The 19,622-nt window shown below is 41.0% G+C and overlaps 1 protein-coding gene and 2 non-coding genes across 3 annotated transcripts; all 3 read right to left on the bottom strand.

The window, feature by feature from the left end:
• Positions 1-4,681: 4,681 nt before the first annotated feature.
• Positions 4,682-19,590, bottom strand: LOC124271552. The gene is made up of 7 exons (XM_046706691.1): positions 18,982-19,590; positions 17,837-17,988; positions 11,046-11,215; positions 8,386-8,546; positions 7,734-7,907; positions 5,777-5,870; positions 4,682-5,294 (listed from the first exon to the last, which is right to left on the bottom strand). Exons 1-7 carry the CDS (start codon positions 19,248-19,250, stop codon positions 4,872-4,874), a joined length of 1,443 nt encoding a protein of 480 aa, XP_046562647.1. The 5' UTR covers positions 19,251-19,590; the 3' UTR covers positions 4,682-4,871.
• Positions 10,216-10,318, bottom strand: LOC124271570. The gene has a single exon (XR_006897080.1). It is a non-coding gene; the product is annotated as a Z30 small nucleolar RNA (small nucleolar RNA).
• On the bottom strand, positions 15,358-15,460 carry LOC124271571. Its single transcript, XR_006897081.1, has one exon. It is a non-coding gene; the product is annotated as a Z30 small nucleolar RNA (small nucleolar RNA).
• Positions 19,591-19,622: the final 32 nt, after the last annotated feature.

Here is a 19,622-nt window from a genome sequence, read left to right on the forward strand (position 1 = left end):
TAACTGTCTCTGTATGTCCAACTGTAACTGTCTCTGTATGACTCCACCCACTTTGTGTAACTGTCTCTGTATGACTCCACCCACTTTGTGTAACTGTCTCTGTATGACTCCACCCACTTTGTGTAACTGTCTCTGTATGACTCCACCCACTTTGTGTAACTGTCTCTGTATGACTCCACCCACTTTGTGTAACTGTCTCTGTATGACTCCATCCACTTTGTGTAACTGTCTCTGTGACTCCACCCACTTTGTGTCTGTATGACTCCACCCACTTTGTGTAACTGTCTCTGTATGACTCCACCCACTGCCTTGTGTAACTGTCTCTGTATGACTCCACCCACTTTGTGTAACTGTCTCTGTATGACTCCTGTATGACTCCACCCACTTTGTGTAACTGTCTCTGTATGACTCCACCCACTTTGTGTAACTGTCTCTGTATGACTCCACCCACTTTGTGTAACTGTCTCTGTCTGTATGACTCCTCCACCCACTTTGTGTAACTGCCTCTGTATGACTCCACCCACTTTGTGTAACTGTCTCTGTATGACTCCACCCACTTTGTGTAACTGCTCTGCCTCTGTGACTCCATCCACTTTGTGTAACTGTCTCTGTATGACTCCACCCACTTTGTGTAACTGTCTCTGTATGACTCAATTGTATGACTAACTGCCTTGTATGACTCCACCCACTTTGTGTAACTGCATGACTCCACCCACTTTGTGTAACTGTCTCTGTATGACTCCACCCACTTTGTGTAACTGTCTCTGTATGACTCCACCCACTTTGTGTAACTGCCTCTCTGTATGACTCCACCCACTTTGTGTAACTGTCTCTGTATGACTCCACCCACTTTGTGTAACTGTCTCTGTATGACTCCACCCACTTTGTGTAACTGTCTCTGTATGACTCCATCCACTTTGTGTAACTGTCTCTGTATGACTCCACCCACTTTGTGTAACTGTCTCTGTATGACTCCACCCACTTTGTGTAACTGTCTCTGTATGACTCCACCCACTTTGTGTAACTGTCTCTGTATGACTCCACCCACTTTGTGTAACTGTCTCTGTATGACTCCATCCACTTTGTGTAACTGTCTCTGTATGACTCCACCCACTTTGTGTTACTGTCTCTGTATGACTCCACCCACTTTGTGTTACTGTCTCTGTATGACTCCACCCACTTTGTGTAACTGTCTCTGTATGACTCCACCCACTTTGTGTAACTGTCCCTGTATGACTCCACCCACTTTGTCTGTCTCTGTATGATTCCACCCACTTTGTCTAACTCGTCTCTGTATGACCACCCTCATCGTCTCACTCCAGTCTGTCTGACTCCAACCAACTTGACCTGTTTCAGTTATTCAAGGACCTCGACAAAGACCACAGCTTGACCCTGTCAGTGGAAGAACTTTACAATGTGGACGTCCACAAGATTCTGTCCAAGTATCCAAGCCTTGATTCAGCACTAACTGTAGAGGAAACAGCACATGATGAACTCTAGCAGCAGAATAACTTTGACCAGTGTAAATATCCTGGTGTAACTGGTAGAATTGATTCACATTAAAAACTCACACCTTACATTATGGTCACAATATGGCTGAGATATTGCCGATATGACAATAACTAAAACAAACACTTTATATTATTACTAGATATCACAATAAAAGTGTTTGGATTATCAGAATCCCATGTTACAAGTTCTTCTTGACATGAGCAATTGCTGGTAAACATCTTTGATTTGTGAAACATCCCAAACTGAGCACCTGTTACAGCTGGCGGTGGAGTGTGAGACCAGCCCGCCTCCACAGAATGATCACTCAATCCAAATATGAGTCTACCTCTGAGTTTAGTTTAAGGTCATTTTAAACGCTATTCCAGTTATATCATGGTGTTCCAGATTAGGAAAGCCCAAAGTTTCAGATATTTACCACTGATGTAACCCATGAGCATCTGTATTGTGACTGACCTACAAAAATAATCAAGCTGAACTGGGATTCGAACCACAATAACGGGTCTCTAGAAGACCCAAGGGATGCAACACAGACACCTGTGCACCTAGGCCTTGACAGCTTGGAATAGGAGAGTATTTCAGAATACCTTGTGTAACATAGTCTAAATCAATGTTTATCAGTCAGGACACCTTGACACATGGTTGTCTACCAGAACATCTAGACACATGGTTCTCTGCCAGAACACCTTGACACTTGGATGTCAATCAGGACACCTGACACATGGTTCTCTGCCATGGAACAGCCAGAACATCCTGACACATGGTTCTCTGCCAGAACACCTTGACACTTGGTTGTCTACCAGAATACACCTTGACACATGGTTGTCTGCCAGAACACATTGACACATGGATTTCAGCCAGGACACCCTGGAACATGGATGTCAACCAGGACACCTTGACACATGGTTATCTGCCGGAACATCTTGACACATGGATGTCAACAAGACACCCTGACACATGGTTGTCAGCCAGGACACCCTGACAATGAGTGTCTGCCAGGACACCCTGACACATGGTTGTCAGCCAGAACTACACATGGGCTGCTGTAGCTCTCCACTCAAGCACACTGTGTCACCTGTGATGGACAGTTCTCTTCTTATGCCCTTTATGCTCAGGATCAAAACGGGTAGGTAACACTAAGAGCGTTCGAAATAATCGCCGTCCCGGAAGCCCAGCACCGGTTGTTATTGTATCGGGCAAGCAGTTTCAAATATTTGCAGGCCCTTGTGGCCTTCAGTCAACTATCTGTCTTTTTCTTCAACCAAAATATTGCCCATTTTTTTTCTTCTTTATTAACATTTTGGAATCATCCATGATCCATCATGTTACGATAGCTTACAGTTTCACTTCCTGGCAGTTCAGCGCTTTACGCATAGGAATGTCAACACCAGTCTTTAACAAATAAAACATCTCTTTGTGCCACAGGCTTCGCTAACTGACTTGTAGAAACAGTGTGAAACTGTGTATAGTGTAGTCTTTTTTGTTGTTGATTGGTTTGACTTTAATAAAATGGGCCTTCAGATTTCACTCGGGGCCAGTAGAGTTTACAGCCTGCAGGCACTTAGGGCCAACTGGCAAATTAAAGTATTGCAAACACTGAACACAAATACCTGAAGGTGTTTTTGCTTGTGGCTCTAGACACTGGCTTCACACCTTGCAGTATGTGGGTAACCGAACCTGGACCTATAGCATAACATGTAGGAGGTATACAAATAGGCTCACATCACCTGACTGACTGACTGAGCAATATTCCAGCAATATCACGGCGGGGGACACCAGAAATGGGCTTAACACATTGTGCCCATGTGGGGAATCGAACCCGGGTCTTCGGCGTGACAAGCCAACGCTTTAACCACTAGGCTACCCCACCGCCCCTCACATCACCTGAACATCATTAGGAACAGAGGAGCACATTGGTATGAATGACCAAGTGTGCTGTTACAATGCAAGTGTGTTGAAACGATGCATGTGTTTTGTACATGTACTGTGTTAAACTCTCAAAACAATCTGTCCACAAAAGTAGTTTATTCAATTCCATTGTATTTCATTTTGGATAATATTCAACAATTAAACAACTCATTGTCTCAATTCAGTAAACAGATAAACGAAGGACATAATAAAACAGTTAATATATCTGGGAATGATGGAGTGTGACATAGCACAGAAAGGGCACAACCATTAGTACAACCAGACAAGGGTCACCACAACACCAGACCAGACACAACTCATTTCCTGTACTACACGGACCTACAGCAACACTCAATAGCCCAGCATTATACATAAAAGCACATAAAACCTGTTATGGTGTACATCGTTATTTTTATGCATCAGTAATTTCCTATTATCAACACTTTATCGATATATATATTGATTAAAATAGACACTAAATTAATAATTCACTCCCAAAAATCATTTACAGTCATAAAGATTACCATGGTTAAGAAGGACAAGGCAAAAAATCAAATCATGTTGTATCAAAAGAAAAATGTACAACAACTGACCCATACTACTATAAATGGCTTCCAAGTGTCACCAATATTGCCTCTTTGACTGAGAAGCTGATAAATGAGTCCCTATTTTGTGGCAAACTCTCTAAAGCACCATCTTGTAAGATCATCTGAACAAATATCAACATAAAAAAATACTAAAATCTCTCATCTGCTGCTGATATCAGGAGTGAATACTAGCACTCATATGGCAATAACATATTCAAAATATCTGGAGTCAATCCAACAAGTTCATCCTAATATTCACTTTGAAGGACTGTTATTCCACTTCACTATGTTCACTTACACACTATTCTGAGTGGAAACTCTGGAAGATACTATTCCAAACAAATGGAATTGAAAATTTTAACTATAAATTGTGTGTAGAGAGAGAATGCATCGCATGAGTTAGGATAAGTTTTAAAAATTAATACTTGATTCAGTCTCACTTGGGACGTGCCGTTAAGGCAAAAAAAAATAATGGTGTTCCGATCACCCGACCGACCCTTTAATTCTGGTGAGGACCTTTGGTTTTTTTAAGAGGTATGAATAAAATAAGCTTTCAGATACCATTGTTTTTCCACGGCACCAACGGACATTGATCATTCTGATAGAGAAAGTCAACATGATGGCCTTGGGCTTGATTGAATAAACAATTACACATTGATAAATGTGTTATTAGTTCGTACTTTAATTTCTAAAAAAGATATAAAATATAAGAATTACTACCTACCTACCCTAAATTTTAAAGAGGTGTAATCGGAACCACAACATTTTTTTATTTGGCCTAACTGTCGTAATATGAAAGAATGAAGAGCTCTTTAACTTCTCTTGAGTAGAATATATAACAAAATCTCCACTCTTTCCTGAAGTTCATCAAAACTCATCATGCTTATGACTAGACGTTTTTTCATTTTCACTGTCAGGTTTCCTGTCCTGCTGCTGTTTCTTACTAGTGACCTTGACCTTGACATCATCAATGACAGGTCTTTTGTCAGCTGGGTTTATATTAGCTGAGCCTCCATGTTTGGCGACGTCCTCTAACATTTTCTCAAACTCCTCGTCATCCGGAGTTATCATGGGGATATTGATAGTACGATCTGATCTCTCGGGAAAGTCACCCTGGACTATTATTGGTTCTTTACGAGGTTTCTTTTTGTGAATATTCTCCTCTTGAAGTTTCACGCCTGCAGCGAACAACTCTGGAAACTTCATGACAGCCTCATCAATGTCAAAGGTATAGAGCTGTGCCCATGATAGGACCTCAGCTGTTTCCTCCTTGGCGATGTAATGGAAAAACTGAAAACAGGGAGTGAGTGAATGTGTGAAAAATGCACTTAAAACAGTATTTCAACTACAACATGGCATGTCAGCTTATATAGCTTGAGTGTGTGAGTTTAGTTTTACCCTGCAGTCAGCAATATTCACGCTATATGACGACAGTCTGTAAATAATAAAGTCTGGACCAGACAATCCAGTGAACAACAGCAAGAGCATCAATCTACGTAACTGGGATACGATGACATGTGTCAATCAAGTCAGTGAGTCTGACCACCCAATCCCACTAGTCTGCCCCTTTCGACAAGCATGGGTTGCAGAAGATCAGTTCTAGCCCAGATCTTCACCTCCTCAGTGAAACCAAGAGCCAGAGAGATATCATGCATGCAAATCTTGTAAAACTAAAAGGCAAACTCTAACTCGTAATCACAGTAACTTTTTCCTGAAGACTATTTCTATGACTATATTTCTCACATGATGAAAGGGGTCTAACACAGACATACCTCCTCTGCTGGAGCTGCTCCAGCTAGGAACACAGACACAAAGTCAGCCTTGCTGATGCTGTCCATCTCACTGAGGGGCTCCAGTATATGGCTCCTGTACAACACAAACAATCAGGAAGTGTTAGATAGGTAGGAAGAATGTTACTGAGAGTGAGTTTAATTTTATGCCGCAATCAGCAATATTCGGATTTATTCTAGCTATATGGCAGCAGTCTGTAAATAATCGAGTCTGGATCAGACAGTCCAGTGATCAATTGGGAACGATGACATGTGTCAACCAAGTCAGCGAGCCTGACCACCCGATCCCGTTAGTTGCCTCTTACAACAAGCATGGGTTACTGAAGATCAATTCTAACCTGGATCTCCACAGGTCAGTGGTTACTGTGTGTCATACAAGCGAAACAAACATGCACAACAATTATTACATGCTAATGCAGTGCAGCTTGTTTGTGTAAAGTGTAACGTGTAGGCATGTGTAAGTAGGGGAGCGACTGAGTTATTTGTGTACAGGCTTGATGAGTGTGTGATCAGCAAGCAAACAGGCTTTCAGATACTGGGAACATTTTTCAACCAATCAAGTTATATCATGACATTTTAGTGTGAGGTGTGAGAACTTTAACACTGACATATTACTGAAACTGATAAGCACAGATATGATGCCAACTGAGACTTGAACCCATGACCAGCAGATCCATCAATGGCAATTCTACATCATTAGCAGGTGCTCCTCAACAAAGTGGTGCCTTGTGTGTCAGTAGTAATTAATCTACTGACACCTATCTGTATTAATAGACTCGAGAAATACCAGTGAGCCATAACTACTGCTTTTCTCCATCAATATGTACAATAGTGTAATGTTAAGTGGACCAGACAAAACAATTGACTTGTTCTACACCTACATGATTATTGCAGAAAGCGTTGTTCCAACTGTTCCCAAGGGGACTACTCTGATCATCCTGCACACAGTATGAAGACCTTGCAAGGATTACCACTGATGTGACGGATATGACAAATAGATTCACTGAATCAACATACCAAGTTGACAATACTGTGTTGTTATTTGAAAAGAACTGAAATGAGTTATCACATACAACAATGATCCAAATCAATGTTTTGTCTCAATATTATCGATGGATGTACATGTGACATTTCTACAGTTTGGTTCAGTTAGCACTGCCAGCCACACCCATAGCGTCCCTAGCCAAACTGTGCTGTGAACTGTCACTTCCTGGTTGTCAGACTTGACCAGTTTACACTTCAGGAGTCACATGACAACTAAAAAGGAAGATTTTTTCAGATATTTAATTAGTATTAACAATTGATGTAACTCTGAATTGATACCCGTCCACCACCCTTGTATTATGTAGTATGTACTGTGTATTGGGCCAATCAAAATGATTTGGCTCCACTGTGAAATCAGAGTCCTCTGACAGCACTTTCAGGGTAGATTTACTGACAGCACTTTCAGGGTAGATTTACTGACAGCATTTTCAGGGTAGATTTACTGACAGCACTTTCAGGGTAGATTTACTGACAGCACTTTCAGGGTAGATTTACTGACAGCTGATGAACAGGTGTGGTAACTACCTTACTTCAAAGGCTAAAAGGCTAAAAACAAAAGTGTGAAATATCTCAAACATATCATGGTCTTTATCCTCTTCCAAACAGAACTGCCACGATAAGAAACTCTGACATACACTGCTCCGAGAATTTTGAGGCTTCAATGCTAATTTGATGATAAATATGTCACACCTGATTTGTCCCGTGGAAGGTTTGTAATCTCTGGATGGAGAGGTATTAAATCATGGTGATAGAATCTGAGTGGAAACATTTCAATCAGTTCAAATTGTATAGTGAGTGAGTGAGTTAAATTTAAAGTCACATCGGCAGTAATTCAGACAAACCGTGATTATTCAAATTGTATGAGTATTCTGAAGTTGTCACAGTAAAAACAAACCTAATTTGTTCATTGGTTGATGCTAATTTGAACTTGGAAAGTGGTTCTGTTACGTTGAGTTGTTGGAACTGTCGACAGTCTGTGGCGTTGTGCCACCACCGATGTGAGAACCAGTAGTTGACAGCCACATTGCGATTCTTTTCCCCACCAAAAGAGTTGACCTGATGGTACCATCTGCAATAAACACCAACTCAGTAATGGCTGAAAACAGTTGTAGAGAGGTTCTTAAACAGTGACTTCCAAATAAAAGTATAAAAAAGCACTTTACTTCACTTGATTATCTCCCTTTGACCAAGGTTTGAATGATCAAGGTTATGAACTGAAGTTCTGGTAAATACAACATTTGATTTGGTTTGTTTTTTGTTTTAGACTGCAATCAGCAATATTCCAGTTATATATTGGCAGTCTGTAAATAATCGAGTCTGGACCAGACAATCCAGTGATCAACAACATGAGCATCGATCTACACAATTGGGATGCGATGGCATGTTGCAACCAAGTCAGCAGCCCTGACCACCCAATCCCGTAAGTGGCCTCTTACAACAAGCATGGGTTACTGAAGACCAATTCTAACCCGGATCTTCATGGGTTACAACAATTGAAACAATTGAGAGTGGCGATGTTCTGGTAAGGCAGAGAGATGCAGTCTTACTTATAAGGTATATATATGCAGTCTCCAGCCTGAAGATGTGCTCGATGCCAGGGTACGGCCTTCAGTCTGGGGAACTGCATCAAGTTGACACTGTCCACGTCCACTGTGCTGTACGTCCCTTCCTGAACAAACCCGTGTGCCTCCACATCCGACTTGTGAACCTTTAGTAACATCAGTAAACACTTGCTGATTCATACCAAACACAAACTGCAAAGATTTTATTTCCAACCAGTGATTGGAAGCATCAGCAATTCAATGCCAGGGCACCATGAACCACAATTAGTTCCGAGTCCCACTTATATACAGGGAAAGGGCGGCAAAAGGGAACAGAAAAGAGGAAGGATGTGGTCATGAGACCCTGGCTACACTATGCCTACTCCACCCTGGCTACTCGGTACCTACTCCACCCTGGTTACTCAGTACCTGCTCTACCCTGGTTACCTGGTAACTACTCCACCCTGGTTACCCAGTAACTATTCTACCCAGGCTACTCACTACATACTCCACCCTGGTTACCCAGTAACTACCCCTACTCCACCCTGGTTACTCAGTACCTGGCTACTCCACCCTGGCTACTCAGTACTCTACTCCACCCTGGTTACCCAGTAACTAGCAACTATTCTACCCTGGCTACTCAGTACATATTCCACCCTGGTTACCCAGTAACTACTCCACCCAGGCTACTACTACATATTACTTCACCCTGGTAACTAGTACCTACTCCACCCTGCTACCAGTACCTACTCCACCCAGGTTACTCCATCCAGGTACATACTCTACCATGGTTACTCAGTACATTCTCCACCCAGGTTATTCGGGTTACATAGCTCTACCATGCTTACTCAGTACATTCCTGGTTACTCAGCACCTACTCCACCCAGGCACCTCCCTCCACCCAGGTACTCAGTACCTACTCCACCCTGGTTTCCTGGATACAATTCTACCCTGGCTACTAAGTACTTTCTCCACCCTGGTTACCCAGTAACTAATCTACCCTGGCTACTCAGCACCTACTCCACCCTGGTTACTCGGTAAATACTCTACCCTGGCTACTCAGTACCTACTCCACCCTGGTTACTCCAGTACTCCACCCTGGTTACCCAGTAACCACTCCACCCTGGTTACCCAGTAACTACTCCACCCTGGCTACTCAGTACCTACTCCACCCTGGTTACCCAGTAACTATTCTACCCTGGCTACTTTGTACTTACTCCACCCTGGTTACCCAGTAACTACTCTACCCTGGCTACTCAGTACATATTCCACCCTGGTTACCCAGTAACTACTCCATCCAGGTTACTCAGTACATACTTCACCCTGGTAACTCTGTACCAACTCCACCCAGGTTATTCGGTACATACTCTACCATGCTTACTCAGTACATTCTCTACCCCCGTAACTCAGCACCTACTACTACACCCTGGTTACTCAGCACCTACTCCACCCAGGTTACTCAGTGCCTACTCCACCCTGGTTTCCTGGATACAATTCTACCCTGGCTACTAAGTACCTTCTCCACCCTGGTTACCCAGTAACTACTCTACCCTGGCTACTCGGTACCTTCTCCACCCTGGTTACCCAGTAACTACTCTACCCTGGCTACTCGGTACCTACTCCACCCTGGTTTCCTGGTAACTACTCTACCCTGGATACTCAGTACCTACTCCACCTTGGTTTCCTGGTAACTACTCCACCCTGGCTACTCGGTACCTACTCCACCCTGGTTACCCAGTAACTACTCCGCCCTGGCTACTCGGTACCTATTCTACCATGGTTATTCAGTGCCTGCTCCACTCTGGTGACTCTACACTACTCTGGCTATCGTTAGTTCTGCTCAGAGAGAAGATTCATGTGATCCTGCCTTGGTCAGAGTCATGGTGTATGAGCACAGCTAGACAATACCAAGTCACAACAGTCTACATCATCACTGCAGAACAGATGCCTCGTCAACACGGAATCACGTTTCATGGACAGTAGTGGTGTTCCAATTAATTGAAAAGATTGGTCGCAGTGACTAAACGACCAAGCTTTTCAATCACATTTTTGCATAATTGAACACAAACGATTTTGGAACCGTTGTCTTAGTGTTTGAAACACTTGACATATTTTTAGAGTTGTCAAGGACATAAAACGTGTTGAATGCTTAGAAAACTCACTTCACTTGCTGATAAGTCATGACTGAATATTTCTTAAAACTACGGGAAGTTTTTGTTCTTGATATATTAGTCATCACTTTAAAGAAGCAAGTTGCATCATTTTTTACATGGGATGTGAAATTTGCAAATGCAATTTGCGCAGTTTCGAAATAAAACAAACAAAAAACAACAAAAAGAGAACCACCTTATACCTATCTGCATGCATTAACAACCTAAATAGAAAAATCTGAAAAATGACGCTAACCAATTTTTTTCGATGATTGCTCATTGGTAATAAACCAATTATCAGTTGTGATTTCAACCAATTCCCAACACTACTGGAGAGTACTTAAGTTTAATCCACTGCCTTGACACACCCCAGCCTGAAACACAACACTGCCTAAATACACCGCTGCTTAAATACATCACTGCTTCAAAACATGTCTAAATTAACCACTGTCTCAGTAAATGACTGTCTTAGATCAAACCTGCCACAGCACATCACTGCCTCAGTAAACCACACACCTTATCAATGAGGATGACATCCTTGGTTCCACTGAGCACACACAGCAGATTGTCCAGTTTGTCGCTGTGTAGAACGGACTTGGTGCCGCCACTGCTCATCCACAGAACTGTGTCCTGCAGCACATGCTGGATTCCCCCACACTGAAGGGTGATGGGAAGGTGGACATCATCTGTAACCATGGTAATGAAAGTACACCAAAGCTGAACCTTCAAAACAACATACCATCCACCTTCCAGTAAACAGGCAACAGATGTATGCATGGTCCTTTCTTAGTTCAAAGTGAGTGAGTGAGTTGGGTTTTATGCTGCTTTGAGAGATATTCCAGCAATATCACGGCGGGGTACACCAGAAATGGGTTCCACACATTGTACCCATGTGGGGAATCGAAACCTGGGCCTTCGGCGTGACGAGCGAGCGTTAGCTTTAACCACTAGGCTACCCCCTTGGCCCTCCTAGTTAAAATTTTTCCAGCAACTATTTTAAGCTGCCCCACTCAATTTTCAGGGATTTTAGGAGCTTACCCCTCAGACATCAGCTTATAATAATCTTATCATGAACTATATTTAATATTTATCCCTAAGGCATTTTCATTTTGGATGAATGTTAATTAACTTGTTCACTTGATATATAAGATTAGAGGTTCAATCTGTATATTTCTGAACTGAAGGCTAGAGGCCATAGCATATGTGAAACGATTTTAATATTTTGAAACATGCACATTCACAGTACAAGTGTGTAAATGTAGCCACATTCTGTAGAAGCTGGGCATTTTCTGTTGACATTAGTATACAGAATTTGTAAACAGTTAAAGGTCACATAAACCCTAGGGGTGAAAATACATAAATCACTAACTGGCATCGTTATAAATGAAAACCCCGCCATTAAAACTACTCATTTCGACCTTTAATTGACTTAAATCGACCTTTTGACAACAGTGCACAATTTCACCAAGGCGAACTAAATTTCAACCAATCAGAGCCAAGATCTGTGACGCCATATGAGGAATAGCTTTGAGGGCCGATGCAGAATTCATCTACATTTTAGGGGTTAAATTATCTTGTTTACAGGCTTGTATAAACCTGAAATCGCGGACAATTGTTGTGGAAAATGAAAGCTATATGTTCTCACAATCTACTGTCATTTAATTTTGTCTCCTGCTTTGCCTAGTTTCCGAAGTTACAACTTGTTTTCATAGACGATTCTGTCAAAATCGATTGGTGTCGTTAGGGCCCTATTTGTATAATGACTGATCCAAATTGATCCCATTTCTGTGTTTTTTACCTCGATATTTAATCATGTCATGTAAAAATCTGTTTGTATTCTCAAAACAGTGTCGGCCCATAAGTTTTCACATGCAATACAGCAATTAATACTCCCTTGTTGTAACCCGTGTTAGGTGGTATATACCTACATATGTTATTTGTCATCATTCACTTGATGGTCAGTTAATGAATTTATAACAGGTATAATTAGTGGTAACACACTTAGATTAACTCGACAAAGGTTCCCATTTGGCATTTCTTGTGTCTGAGTAAATATTCAACATTATAAACATCGATCAAAGGATTAACCGATAACACGCTGATTGATTAATTACTTTTATCTTACACAGCGGAATTGTCAAAAGGTAGTGTTTATGTATGTAGATTTTACTAATCTATACTGAATACACTCTGTCGCGGTCGGTGTTCTGCTGTAAAAACAACGCCCTTCTTTCAAAGGATTAACCGCAATACATTGATTGATTGCCCATTATTGGCTAACTAAATTACTGTTTTAAAGAAAGCATGGACATTATGCAATTAGTTGCCAGGTGTGCTATCTTGGGTGACCAATGAGACTATACACCAATACCTGAAAAGATTTATCACTTTTTCAGATATATTAAACTGTTAAAAGACACATCATTTGGAACAGTTTTGTGGATATTGATGGATACATTCCTCAACAAGGTAATGGCCTGATATTGTTCCTATAACTTTAATCTGTTTTAATTTTAATATTTGCATTTTGTTTTTATTCATTTGTCGAGCATATCAACAGAATCATTGTTTTCGAAGGAAGTGTAATGAGACAGACAACATGCACTAGGGGTGTGTGTGCTAATTATGATTCACATTGGCAAACTATATAATGTCTAGATATTACAGTTCTGTTATAAATTCACTATAAGTATTCAGCAGATCGCCTGCTTTTATTTAGTTTCAAAATGCATACAAGTATTTAATTAGGATTATAAGACCAAATATAAAGACGCATTACTGACTAGTATCTACATACTGGTGAGTGGACATTAACCATGGGAATGTAGCAAGAAAGTTATCGCAAGAGTATTGTGACTTCGACTTCCACCTCGCCTCGCGGGAAGAAATCGCTATGTTAGAAGTTGTGTCATGCAAAATGCTTTTGGTTATGATTCCAATACATATTTACCATTTAGTAGAAAGTAGTCTTGATTTTCTAACTTGATGAAAAAACAAACTATAATCTCATTAATTCTAACAGATTTTTTTTATTTTTAAAATGGCGGCTACTGTCTGGGAACATCCGCCAGTCTGAGGATAAATGGTATTTAGGTTTGTTTTCACCGAAGTTACAAAATCAAAACTACTTTCTACCGGTAGTAAAATATGTATTTTATTGATGGCCAATAGGATTTTGTATGATTATAGCGATAACATAACAAATTTCTCCTGGCAGCGTAGGTGGGTGTCAATATAATACTACTTTACAATATTATTGTTACTTCAACCACAACCTCGCCTCGGAGAAGAAATCGCTATGTTACAAGTTGTGTCATGGAAAATCTTTATGGTCATCAATCATATGCATATTTTATTACAATTAGTAAGTAGTTTTGATTCTTTAACTTCCGCGGAAGCCATCTGAAATACCGCGCAAGTAACTACTCCACCCTGGCTACTCAGTACCTACTTCCACCCTGGTTACCCAGTAACTATTCTACCCTGGCTACTTTGTACTTACTCCACCCTACTTACCCAGTAACTATTATTCCCTGGCTACTCAGTACATATTCCACCCTGGTTACCCAGTAACTACTCCATCCAGGTTACTCAGTACATACTTCACCCTGGTAACTCTGTACCAACTCCACCCAGGTTATTCGGTACATACTCTACCATGCTTCCTCAGTACATTCTCTACCCCCGTAACTCAGCACCTACTACTCCCTGGTTACTCAGCACCTACTCCACCCTGGCTACTCGGTACCTACTCCACCCTGGTTTCCTGGATACAATTCTACCCTGGCTACTAAGTACCTTCTCCACCCTGGTTACCCAGTAACTACTCTACCCTGGCTACTCGGTACCTTCTCCACCCTGGTTACCCAGTAACTACTCTACCCTGGCTACTCGGTACCTACTCCACCCTGGTTTCCTGGTAACTACTCTACCCTGGATACTCAGTAACTACTCCACCCTGGTTACTACTCTACCCTGGCTACTCAGTAACTACTCCACCCTGGTTACTACTCTACCCTGGCTAGTCAGTACCTACTCCACTCTGGTTACCCAGGAAACTACTCCACCCTGGCTACTCGGTACCTACTCCACCCTGGTTACTCGGTACCTACTCCACCCTGGTTACCCAGTAACTACTCCACCCTGGCTACTCAGTACCTACTCCACCCTGGTTACCCAGTAACTATTCTACCCTGGCTACTTTGTACTTACTCCACCCACGTTACCCAGTAACTATTATTCCCTGGCTACTCAGTACATATTCCACCCTGGTTACCCAGTAACTACTCCATCCAGGTTACTCAGTACATACTTCACCCTGGTAACTCTGTACCAACTCCACCCAGGTTATTCGGTACATACTCTACCATGCTTCCTCAGTACATTCTCTACCCCCGTAACTCAGCACCTACTACTCCCTGGTTACTCAGCACCTACTCCACCCTGGCTACTCGGTACCTACTCCACCCTGGTTTCCTGGATACAATTCTACCCTGGCTACTAAGTACCTTCTCCACCCTGGTTACCCAGTAACTACTCTACCCTGGCTACTCGGTACCTTCTCCACCCTGGTTACCCAGTAACTACTCTACCCTGGCTACTCGGTACCTACTCCACCCTGGTTTCCTGGTAACTACTCTACCCTGGATACTCAGTACCTACTCCACCTTGGTTTCCTGGTAACTACTCCACCCTGGCTACTCGGTACCTACTCCACCCTGGTTACCCAGTAACTACTCCGCCCTGGCTACTCGGTACCTATTCTACCATGGTTATTCAGTGCCTGCTCCACTCTGGTGACTCTACACTGCTCTGGCTATCGTTAGTTCTGCTCAGAGAGAAGATTCATGTGATCCTGCCTTGGTCAGAGTCATGGTGTATGAGCACAGCTAGACAATACCAAGTCACAACAGTCTACATCATCACTGCAGAACAGATGCCTCGTCAACACGGAATCACGTTTCATGGACAGTAGTGGTGTTCCAATTAATTGAAAAGATTGGTTGCAGTGACCAAACGACCATGCTTTTCAATCACATTTTTGCATAATTGAACACAAACGATTTTGGAACCGTTGTCTTAGTGTTTGAAACACTTGACATATTTTTAGAGTTGTCAGGGACATAAAACGTGTTGAATGCTTAGAAAACTCACTTCACTTGCTGATAAGTCATGACTAAATATTTCTTAAAACTACGGGAAGTTTTTGTTCTTGATCTATTAGTCATCACTTTAAAGAAGCAAGTTGCATCATTTTTTACATGGGATGTGAAATTTGCAAATGCAATTTGCGCAGTTTCGAAATAAAACAAACACAACAACAGAGAACCACCTTATACCTATCTGCATTAACAACCTACATAGAAACATCTGAAAAACGATGCTAACCAATTTTTTTCGATGATTGCTCATTGGTAATAAGCCAATTATCAGTTGTGTGATTCCAACCAATTCCCAACACTACTGGACAGTAATTAAGTTTAATCCACTGCCTTGACACACCTCTGCCTGAAACACAACACTGCCTCAATACACCAGTGCTTTAATACATCACTGCTTCAAAACATGTCTAAATTAACCACTGTCTCAGTACATGACTGTCTTAGATCAAACCTGCCACAGCACATCACTGCCTCAGTAAACCACACACCTTATCAATGAGGATGACATCCTTGGTTCCACTGAGCACACACAGCAGATTGTCCAGTTTGTCGCTGTGTAGAACGGACTTGGTGCCGCCACTGCTCATCCACAGAACTGTGTCCTGCAGCACATGCTGGATTCCCCCACACTGTAGGGTGATGGGAAGGTGGACATCATCTGTAACCATGGTAACCATGGAAATGAAAGTACACCAAAGCTGAACCTTCAAAACAAGATACCAACCACCTTCCAGTAAACAGGCAACAGATGTATGCATGATCCTTTCTTAGTTCAAAGGGAGTGAGTGAGTTGGGTTTTATGCTGCTTTGAGCAATATTCCAGCAATATCACAGCGGGGTACACCAGAAATGGGTTCCACATTGTACCCATGTGGGGAATCGAAACCCGGGCCTTCGGCGTGATGAGCGAGTGCTTTAACCACTAGGCTACCCCCTTGCCCCTCCTAGTTAAAAATTTTCCAGCAACTATTTTAAGCTGCCCCACTCAACTTTCAGGGGATTTTAGGAGCTTGCCCCTCAGACATCAGCTGATAATAATCTTATCATGAACTATATTTAATATTTATCCCGAAGGCATTTTCATTTTGGATGAATGTTAATTAACTTGTTCACTTGATATATAAGATTAGAGGTTCAATCTGTATATTTCGAACTGAAGGCTAGAGGCCATAGCATATGTGAAACGATTTTAATACTTGAAACATGCACATTCACAGTACAAGGTGTGTAAATGTAGCCACATTCTGTAGAAGCTGGGCATTTTCTGTTGACATTAGTATACAGAATTTGTAAACAGACAAGATGTATATTTATCTGGATATAATGACCCTTTAGATCTTAATAATGTGAGCACATGAGAAAAATGTGATATTAATCAGTGATATTATTACTGTTACACATTCTACATAATTAGTAGCAGACTTCTAAACTGTAGAGAACAAGTATAAATTCAACCACATTGGCCCTCATTTCTTGTACCATTTGAGATTATTAATTTTGATTTTTCAATGCCTAATCAGAGGCCCAGATAAGCTGCGTATCCGGGTAAAATACTCATATAAAATTTGAAACTATGCATTGAAAAATAACTGTTGCGTACCAATAATGCATTTAAAATGTTAGATACGCAAAAGTTTAAAACAAAGGCGTTACGGAATATATTTATAAAAATCGCTTGTGTAATGAAAAAGACATTGATTGCTATCAAGTTGTACTGTTAGTATAGGACAAGTGCTGTACTGTCCATTTAGGATGAGGGACTTTTTATGAACTCATTTCCATTATATTTAAGTTGGTTTTGATTAGGTATGACATAGTCATAAGGCTGAGTCAATATACTTAGGTGAGTAAAATGACTGAAATGCACACGTTTGAAAGCAGTGGGTAACAGAAAATGAAATACCCACTCAACATTCATAATACCCACTCCAAAAAAATACAGTGGGTACAGTACCCACATGAGCTAAATCTTATCTGGTGCTCTGCCTAAGTTTGTCACGGAATGGAAGTGAAAAGAATGGATGACAATGTAAACATTGTACATATGTGTTTGTAGTGCAAGTAGCACTGGCCATGAACACTAGGTACATCTGAAATAAGGTTTCTACTCGTCCTACAAAGACAACTTTCTTAGGCTGAGATTACCTTTCATGCTGCTGGGAAGTGACTGAACCAAGTAGACATTCTTCTTCTGATAGAGATCTAGGAACTCATGGAGGGTCATGGTGGATGTGGGCTTGTTCCTCTTTTCCTTTTTAGACTGTTCCACTGACACCACCTCACTCCCGTATTCCTCCCTGAAAATTCAAAGCCCAGGAAACATGCAAACTGAAATATACCACTTCCAGTGTTTGATCATGTTGATGAAGTTTGCTGTAATTAAACCTGAGGGTTTTATTAAATGAAGGTAATTCCAAACGCTAACTTCATACCCATGTTTGATTATCAGGAAATGGACAAGAGTGGATGTGAACATAACACTGCAGTCCAATACTCCTATTACATGTAGTATGTTGTAGCATTATTCAGAGATTAAAAAAGAACTTGTAATAAAAAATACGCTATAATTAAAGATTTTAATCCAAAATGAACTTGTTTATTAGCTCTACCATGGATTTGTCTGAGTCTGTTCATAGGCCATCTGTTGCAAATGTCAGGAAATAATTCCCAGATCAGAAATTGAAAGTTCCTACTTCATGGCTAACATGTACGTACAATCTACTAACCAATACAGATTTCTCTCAATTTGTTACTCATGTATCACTTGCTTGACAACAACATTAGAACCTATTAGAACATCGCCTCCACAGAATAAAAGAAGTTGTATATCCATAATAATTGTCATTATTATTATTCCTATTTGTCAAGACAAATAATACAATTTTCAATTTTTTTACCAATGCTTCTTTTTGGTTTTGATCTGTCCTTTAAGAGTTTCCCGATTTTCATTTTCCATGTGTTTCATCTGTATACATGTGCAAAAGTTGTTATGAAGCACTTTACAACATAAACATTTAAGTAACAATTAAGTTACATAATATACATAATTTCTTAGATGTCTAACACAAGGAATTTTGGTCATTGTGATATATTTTGAAAAATATGCATGTTTTCATGATATTGCCATAATGTACAGATCTGCACTAAATAACCAGTCATCTCTGATATCTATAGAAGTCAAACTGTGTACCGATAAAGAAATGTGACACAGACAAAAACCCAACAATAATCCTAATCATGATGCCAAATTGTCTCACCTATGTTCACATAGCTTTTCAAATTATTCTTACCGAAGATAACCATCAGTCCATTTTTCAAATGCTGGGAAAGGATTGTCCAGGAGGGGTGACTTCATTAATAATGGTTGACTTTCCTTTACAAAATTTTCATAAAACACACCTGGTGATGAGAATTTGCCTATGAAAGTCACACCACGAGGAGATGTGTGAGAGCCCAAAGGCTGATGATGACCTTTGAGAGTTTCACCTGAAGCAAACTTCAGCATCAAAACAATGAACAAGGCGCACATATTCTGAGTCTGCATTTTAATGTATTTCATTGTTGATTATCAGCTGTTATCCCGGAAGTCACAGCTGGTCAAACCTGTGTAATTGCACGTAAAAGCATAAAATACATGGTCACTGCAATAGCCGTCTACTGTGGTGTTGTTTACACCATCTGATCGTGATGCATTTTCGTCAACTCGATATCCACGAAAAGGTTCCCTGCATGATCGAACAAAAACATTTGTAATGAATTAAAACAAAGTGCATAAAAGCATTTAGATGAGCCGACGAGATAACGACCGTCCGTAGTCAGCGCTGATTGCTACATAGGAGAAATATACCCGCATTCAGCAATAACGAAAACGCATGAACTCTCGTTCATGGGGGCCGCCATTTTCCAAGTGGTGCATCATGGTATAGCGGCG

This window comes from Haliotis rubra, unplaced genomic scaffold, assembly GCF_003918875.1.
Source record: "Haliotis rubra isolate DU_JTF1 unplaced genomic scaffold, ASM391887v1 Scf161, whole genome shotgun sequence".
Taxonomy (NCBI): domain Eukaryota; kingdom Metazoa; phylum Mollusca; class Gastropoda; order Lepetellida; family Haliotidae; genus Haliotis; species Haliotis rubra.